General features: G+C 32.1%; 1 protein-coding gene across 1 annotated transcript; it reads left to right on the forward strand.

The window, feature by feature from the left end:
• The first annotated feature begins 4,821 nt into the window (after nucleotides 1-4,821).
• Nucleotides 4,822-7,604, forward strand: LOC129787481 (uncharacterized). Its single transcript, XM_055823087.1, has 3 exons — nucleotides 4,822-5,411; nucleotides 6,714-6,804; nucleotides 7,001-7,604. Exons 2-3 carry the CDS (start codon nucleotides 6,796-6,798, stop codon nucleotides 7,475-7,477), a joined length of 486 nt encoding a protein of 161 aa, XP_055679062.1. The 5' UTR covers nucleotides 4,822-5,411; nucleotides 6,714-6,795; the 3' UTR covers nucleotides 7,478-7,604.
• Nucleotides 7,605-9,015: the final 1,411 nt, after the last annotated feature.

Here is a 9,015-nt window from a genome sequence, read left to right on the forward strand (position 1 = left end):
AGACAAAAGTCGTCGTCTAATTTTTGCATAATGTTCACTATAAAATATGGCTAATAAAATTAAACAGAAAATAAACCGAATTGTCTTTTAATATTTAGTAAAAGGAATTGAATTTTTTTTTATAATTCTTCTTCAAAAAAATTAAAATAAATTTTCTGAATTTTACTAATTTACAAAAAAAATTATTATTTTACGAAAAATTTTACTTAAAATTTTGCCGTCGGCATTTCGGGTTCTTCTTCAAAATTCAACAATTCTTTTTAGGTGGAAAATATATATTAAGTTTTACTTAAACTTTTTTATTGCATGCGTATTCAAAATGTAATTAAACTGATGAACACCGATTAATTTTTTTCGGAATTTAGCTTCCCAATTATCACTTTTAGCTCAATTTAGAATCGATTATTCTTATTAATTATTGACTTTAAAGTTTAAAAATAAAAAAAAGAGGTTTTAAAATGAATTCTTGAATTCCAGTGAAACAATAAGGATGAGTTCTTTCGGAATGAGAAATCCATAGTTTTTGGCACGAAGACAAAAAATATCTAAAAAAAAAACTAAGGCTTTTTAATTTAATTTTATTAAGTAAAAGAATATAGCGATGGTAAAAAATCTATAATTTTGCAAGAGATCCGGATATACTAAAAGTCTTTAAGAAGGTAATTACTTTCCTTGCTTTCCTTTAATCATTAATCCAGTAATTAAAAACTAATTAAGGTAAAAGATTAATAATACAATCGCACTAAAAAAAATCCTTCAATAAAAATTCCAGGGCATTAGTCATATGATTAAAATATATATTTCTCTTTCTTTTTTGGAAAATTCATTCCATATAATTTACCGTCGGTGATTTTCATGATCGATAAAAGAATCTGTTAAAAATTAAAAGAAAATATTCGCTTTCTTTAAAAAAAAATTTACATTCATGTGAATTGTATAAAACTAAATTGAAATTATTAAAATTCTTTTCCGAGACTTTAGCAAACATTCTGAATTCCAAAGAAGTTCTTTCTCCCATCTAGAAATTAATAATTAACACGGCTCCAATATTATGCAATGCATAGGTAATAATTCCATGGCTAAGAAGGATCGAGAAAATAATTATCAGGAGACAGAAATCCGAAAGGATTAAAAAAGCAATTAAGGCAGAACTGACAGGTATGTAGTAGAGAACTCATTAGCACTACGGTGCCGCAGGTAGTAAATCCTTGCTGCCTGGCCGCCTATAAAAGGAGAATCTGCAACTCAGGGAAATCAGTCACTTCTCAACTTTCGAAGTGAACATATCACAAAGAGTTGAACAAGGAACTGCACAAGAAATTGAACAAGGATACAGAATAAGTGTTTCTTCATCGAAAAGTAGCGCATATAGCCCTAGTTCTTGGGCGCCTTCAAAAGATTCTTCAATGATGATCATCGAAAAAACTAGAGAGAGATTTTCCATAAAGTACGTCAGCTGTGATGTGATAGCGTTTGATAGTTCATATCACAGTTGTCGTGCTTCATGGCCGATCTTGGCACGTCGGCAAAATCAACTTTAATTAATTGTGCTATTTTATGTTAACTGAACGAATACTTTCGGATAACTTTATTCCGAAAGGCAGTTCATGTCTACTAGCAAACAAACTTCAAGAAAATGGCTCACGTTCAGCAGTCATAGCTTAGTTTATGTTACTTAATTTAATCATAACTGGGTTTATGTCTGCTAATCGTTGGCCGTAATGACATCAATCTTCAGTTTTTTGTGATTTTCAAAAATTTCAGATCCTTTTTCGCCTAACCATGCTCAGTCAATGTACAATTGAGATCATTACTGGGTATAGTTTGGCGGATAATGTCTGTAGATCACCAGAGGCAAAGCTGACAAATTGTTTTTTGCGGCCTGTAACAACTATCAAAGGAGGGTCTTTAGATCAGCAGCATCAATCGTCACTCAACTTTTAATGTGAAACGTTCTATTAGAACAAAATAAGGATTTTTCGTGAAGTACGTCAACTGTGATATGATCGCATTAAATATTTCGTATCACGGCTGTCGTTCTTTGCGACGAATCTGGAAAACATCGATCAACTCTGCGCTGCGATTGTTGGAATGGAAAATATAAAGATTTAAAGGATTCGCACTCAGCAAATGCTGCCCATTTTATGTAAATTTATTAAATCATAACTGGGTTGTATTTGCTGGATGCTGGTCTTATTCATCAAGCTGCTATATGAGACCATTATTCGCCTCACAAAGCTTAGTTGATGTTCTTTTAAAAATCATCACTGGGTTTAGTTGGGCGAGTGAAGTCTGCAAAGTCTTCAAGAATATTTAAGCCGGACATTTTTTCGTCTTGCAATTTTAAGATAATGTTCATTTAGAATATTCATTACTTACTATTGCAGGTCGAATAAATTCTGCTCATCTTCAAGAATTTTGAAACCAGACGTTTTTTCGCCTTACAAAGCTCAGTTGATGTTCTTTTAAAAATCATCACTGGGTTTAGTTGGGCGAATGAAGTCTGCAAAGTCTTCAAGAATATTTAGGCCGGACATTTTTTCGTCTTGCAATTTTAAGTTAATGTTCATTTAGAATATTCATTACTTACTATTGCAGGTCGAATAAATTCCGTAGATCTTCAGAATTCTAAACCTAAGCCAGACATTTTTTCGTCTCACCATATTCAGTTTATGTGCATTCAAAAATTCATAACTGGATACTGTGTGACGAATAAATTCTGCTCATCTTCAAGAATTTTTAAACCAGGCAATTATTCGTCTTACAAAGCACAGTTGATGTTCTTTTAAAAACCATCACTGGGTTTAGTTGGGCGAATGAAGTCTGCAAAGTCTTCAAGAATATTTAAGCCGGACATTTTTTCGTCTTGCAATTTTAAGTTAATGTTCATTTAGAATATTCATTACTTACTATTGCAGGTCGAATAAATTCTGCTCATCTTCAAGAATTTTGAAACCAGACGTTTTTTCGCCTTACAAAGCTCAGTTGATGTTCTTTTAAAAACCATCACTGGGTTTAGTTGGGCGAATGAAGTCTGCAAAGTCTTCAAGAATATTTAAGCCGGACATTTTTTCGTCTTGCAATTTTAAGATAATGTTCATTTACAATATTCATTACTTACTATTGCAGGTCGAATAAATTCCGTAGATCTTCAGAATTCTAAACCTAAGCCAGACATTTTTTCGTCTCACCATATTCAGTTTATGTGCATTCAAAAATTCATAACTGGATACTGTGTGACGAATAAATTCTGCTCATCTTCAAGAATTTTTAAACCAGGCAATTATTCGTCTTACAAAGCTCAGTTGATGTTCTTTTAAAAACCATCACTGGGTTTAGTTGGGCGAATGAAGTCTGCAAAGTCTTCAAGAATATTTAAGCCGGACATTTTTTCGTCTTGCAATTTTAAGTTAATGTTCATTTAGAATATTCATTACTTACTATTGCAGGTCGAATAAATTCTGCTCATCTTCAAGAATTTTGAAACCAGACGTTTTTTCGCCTTACAAAGCTCAGTTGATGTTCTTTTAAAAACCATCACTGGGTTTAGTTGGGCGAATGAAGTCTGCAAAGTCTTCAAGAATATTTAAGCTGGACATTTTTTCGTCTTGCAATTTTAAGTTAATGTTCATTTAGAATATTCATTACTTACTATTGCAGGTCGAATAAATTCTGCTCATCTTCAAGAATTTTGAAACCAGACGTTTTTTCGCCTTACAAAGCTCAGTTGATGTTCTTTTAAAAACCATCACTGGGTTTAGTTGGGCGAATGAAGTCTGCAAAGTCTTCAAGAATATTTAAGCCGGATATTTACTCGTCTTGCAATTTTAAGTTAATGTTCATTTAGAATATTCATTACTTACTATTGCAGGTCGAATAAATTCTGCTCATCTTCAAGAATTTTGAAACCAGACATTTTTTCGCCTCACAAAGCTCAGTTGATGTTCTTTTAAAAATCATCACTGGGTTTAGTTGGGCGAATGAAGTCTGCAAAGTCTTCACGAATATTTAAGCCGGACATTTACTCGTCTTGCAATTTTAAGATAATGTTCATTTACAATATTCATTACTTACTATTTTAAACCAGATATTTTTTCGTCTCACCATATTCAGTTTATGTGCATTCAAAAAAAATCATAACCGGATACTGTGTGACGAATAAATTCTGCTGCTTTTCAAGAATTTTTAAACCAGACAATTATTCGCTTTACAAAGCTCAGTTGGTGTTATATTCCAATCATCTCTGGGTTTAGTTGGGCGAATAAATTCTGATGTACTTCACGATTCTCAATTTAGACATTTTTTTCGTCTCACATTCTTCAGTTTTTGTTCTTTAAAAGAAAATTATAACTGGATGCTGTGTGACGAATGAGGTCTCCAAAGTCTTCAAGAATTTTCAATTCAGAAATTTTTCCGTCTTACAAAGTTTAGTTGATGTTCTTTTCAAATCATGACTAAATTTTGTTAGACGAATAAATTCTATACTTCTTCAGATTTCTCATAACAGAAGGGCGTCTTATATTCTAATTCGCCTCTGGTTCTAGTTAGTAATATGTTATAGTCTACTTGTGGGAGCATGAGTATTTCCCGCCCTTCCACATTTGTTCTTAGATTTTCCAAAGAAATCCATCAGATTAATCTTTAATTTCCACTGCCAAAAATAATGTTTAATCTTCCAGAAAAATATAATTATTATTTTAATTATTAACATTTAATATTAATATTTTTAGAAAATTCATTATTATTAAAAAATGAATAATTTCAAATTAAATTTTCCATCTACCGGAAAATCTTTCCAGGATTTTCCACTGGAAGTCTTCCATTTTCTGGAAATAATAGGTTTGTGGGTTGTTCTTCCTGGTCGTCGGCGAGCGGGATTGGAGTAGCAAGTGCGGTCTCATGGTGAAGGGAGTCAGTCAGTTATTCTCAGTTTGTTCAGCGGGAGTCTTTTCGTGCACATTAAAAATAGAATATATTCCACACGACAAGATTAAAAGATATCGAGCATTTTGATGACTCCGCGCCCCCTGAAAACATTTTTTCATTCATCCATGTCGTGTGATAACAAATCGATTATTCACCATAGTGCTAAGTGACGGTAATTACAGTTCTGTGCGCGATTTAGTTCATGCAAGAGAATCCATCAGGGACACTGAGAATTTTTTTCATCCATCTGCAGGAGTGTTGGATGGGAAATGCCATTGCGTCTGCTTTCCTTAATTTCCCCGCACGCGTTCTCGTGCTATTTTTAGTGCCGTTCTGAGTTCTGTGTTCTCCACAGTTCATCGTGAGTGTTTTTAAAAAAAAGTGTTTTTATTGCCGAAAAGAAAACCCCATTGATGAGAAAATTTTCTGTTGGACCACAAGAGTGTTTGGCTTTCCGCTAAGACGAAGTGCGTGTGAAAAAAAAGGTAAATGCGAAGAATTCGTAACAATAGTATTTGTTCACAAATGCTGAATGAGATCACAAGAGACAAAGTGGAGGGAATTCAAGAATCTTCTGAACACTCCCCTTGTATACGACGCACCTTTCCCGCATGATGAAAAACTCAGCGGTTCTGTGTGTGTCTTCATGCGAAGAATGCCAAATTGAGTCACGAATTTATCGGCTCATGTGCTCTTTGACCCCCACGAAGGACATGGGAGCACGTGGAGCCGACCCTTGGATGTAAATTTTCCCGAAAACAAATTATGTGCAACTGATTTTTTTGAATTTTGAAGCAAAAAAAATTATAAAGATTTTTCTATAAAAAGAAGATGACTCGAAACCGCATGGTTCGTCCAAAATAATAAAATAAATTCTTGATGGCGTTAAAAGTTATAAAAAGATTATTTGGCAGGAAATGCTTCATTTTGTGGAAAATCTTGGCTAGTCTTCATTATAATAAAATTTTCTAAACAGGAGTTAAAATTTTTTTAAATTATTTTTGTACATGAATTTTGTTAATTATCGAGAGAATTGTTAAAGTATTTTTAAAAAAATAATTCGCAAAATTAAACTAAACTAACTACTTATAAAAGGAATTATTGTATTTCAATTAAGAACGAATTCTTATTTTTTATATTTCATCGGGTTCAATCTAAAATGATTTACCCCTAATAAAAACTATTTGTAGTTTATTTAAAGAAGAATTTTCCCCTAAAAAATCCTTTAAAAAAAGTTCAATGTTCAAGCATAAACTTGCTTTTATGACCTAATTCATCCATGAGTTCATGATTATTAGTCTAACAAGCTTTCTAGATAAGAAAACGTCGTAACAAGCGTAAGAAAAAATTTATTACACCTGCTTATATATTTCAATGATAGTGTATGAATGTGAGTGAGTTCTTTTACTCCTAATTCAATAAAAAAAAATCCTGATAATAATTTTTATGTTGCGCCAAGATACATTTGAGCATAAAAAACTTTTTTTTTCTGTTCAATGAAATCAATGTTCAGCACTTTATAAATTCAACGAATGAGAAAGAATCAAAGATAAGACCAAATACTTGAAGAAGTGTTTGAGTGAATCAAACAATACTAAAAAGCCTGTAAACATTGTACACGCATCGTGTACAGAAATATTCTTCTTATTTGCATATCAATGGTTTGGAATTTTCGTTAGAATTGCAATTAAAGAAGTTACAGGTGTTTCACTTTACACACCATGCTTTGAATCACCTCCAGACTTTTTTATTCTTCATTCTTTAACAATTTTTCCTCTTCTTTGCAGAAGACGATTTTTTGAGTGCTTTGAATTGCTTTGTATACGGTTAATCAGCGGCAGATGGTACCAATTTTCCTAAAACTCCATAATGGCACAAGTGAGTTGAAATTAATTGGTAGAAAATTGCCGAATTTTTTCTTTGATGAGAACGTTTAACACATATAGCAAGTTTCATTATCTTCTATGTACATTATATCTGCGGTTAAATTTTTCAAAAATTATTAAGTTTTTTTTATTGGATGTGAAGATAATTTATTGATAAAACATTTCTTATCTTTTTGTTATTTTTACAGGGAGTAGTTGCTCGTGTATTTCGATGCTTCTGTGATTGCTCTGAGCTCACAGAGCAGGAGATTCAGGACATTGTGATGGGACACACAGATCTCGTGTTCAAAGACTTCAAAGTGAAGCAGCTATTTCGGGCCTATATGGCTAAATTTCATCCCTCACCATCCTCTGGAACCTACAAAAGGGGCCCCATGTGTCTCAAATACATTAATTGCTACGAAATGAGCCAGGAATTGCTGGCGTTGCCTCCCGAGGAGAGAGAGAACTACGATAGATCAGATGAGCTTTATGAAAACTGCCCTGACTATCACTGGGAGAAGCTTCTTAAAAAATCAATCAGAAATAGACGACACCCAATTGAACCTGAAGAAATTCTCAATCAATTTATGTTGGAGATGATTACAAGATTTGAAGACGATTACCACGATTATTATGGTCGCTTCAAGGAAAAGCTACTGGAAAAACTCAAGCAGAACTCGTGATTCCTCGCGTCCGTGATAAAGAATAAAAAGAATCTTAACAGAAAATGATGCTTTTAGAGACACTCAGATACTTCATGTTATGCCTTAAAAAGATTTTATGATAATAATATAGATTTAAAGAATTTCATTGTTTTTCTTTTTTTTTGTATTTAATGCAATGCAATTGATTCTGAATTTTTGATTAGAATTCTAAAAGAAACTGGAGATATTTTGGAGAATAATTTCCGCTAAATTTGCATGGTAAGACCCTATGGTAAGAATTATTGTAAAATTTCTTTTACAGATTGGTGTCAGATTTCAGACATTCATAAATCAAGAAAATGAGCTTGGAAAATTTTACATTTTCAGATTTTTTTTTGGGAAAAGGAAAAGAATGTTACGTACATATCAATTAAGATTAATACGCTGGAAGATGTAAATTGTTGTTAAATGAAGTAGGGAAGAATTTGTTAAATCGCGGAAAATCTTTATGTTAAGACTGGAAAAATGCTATGAACTTAAATTTGTCCCTGCTTTTACCTTTATTTGTCTAACGAGCTTTAAGAAAATTTGGTCAAAACCTTTTTCCTTGCACTCTAAATTACTTATTTTAATAGAATAAGGAACGGTGGTTTGACTCAGAAAAAAATTGAATTATTTTTTAAACTAATTTAAAGAGATTTTATAACAGCTCTAACCATCCAATTAACAAAGGCACTTTTAAGTAGCTATGTACTAACTTCTGAACAAAGCTCTTATGATTGGAAATGAGCTGGTGTGCTGCATATAAGCCAATCACAGGTCAGATAAGTTATCTGTGAGATAAAAGTCATTTACCAATCCGACTTAACGATTCCTTCAATTAATCCAATTCTGAGAAACCATACAAATAATTTACGATCAACACGTAGGACTGAGACGGTGCAAAGCTCCAGAGGAAAGAGATTCTTAGAATTTGATAAAATTTTACCATTGCAATGGTTTTTTTTCCTAAAAGGAAAAAGGCAATTCTCTGATAAGCCTAAAGAGAAGTACTGGAACAAAGACATATCGCAATAATTAGAAGATTTATTTAAAAAAAAAAATACAGAAGTTAGCAGTTTGCTTTTTCATATAAAAGGGAAAGTATTGTTCATCCGATTCAGTTGGGATCTCGTATTTGATTCCTTTGGAAAAATTTTAATTAACTCGAACCTACAAGTAAAATTTGTGCTGCAATATTCAAAGTAATATTGGCGTGTTTGGATCAAATAGTTTTTCTTTTATTTAAAAATTCCTTTTTTCTTCAATTTAAGTCAATATAAAATTTAAAAGAAATTTTTGATTTCGCCCTAATTCAATTAAAATTTATATTTTTATGTTTTGAATCACACAAACTCTTCTTACATATTTTTAACAAATTTCCTTCGTTGCAGAAGACAATTTTTGAGAGCGTTAAATTGATTTGTGTACGATTAATTAGTGGCAGAATAATTCCAATTTTAATAAAGCTCCATCATGGCACAAGTGAGTTGATATTAATTAGTGTTTAATTTTAAACAGTTTTTTATTCACTAAAC

Source organism: Lutzomyia longipalpis, chromosome 1 (genome assembly GCF_024334085.1).
Source record: "Lutzomyia longipalpis isolate SR_M1_2022 chromosome 1, ASM2433408v1".
NCBI lineage: Eukaryota > Metazoa > Arthropoda > Insecta > Diptera > Psychodidae > Lutzomyia > Lutzomyia longipalpis.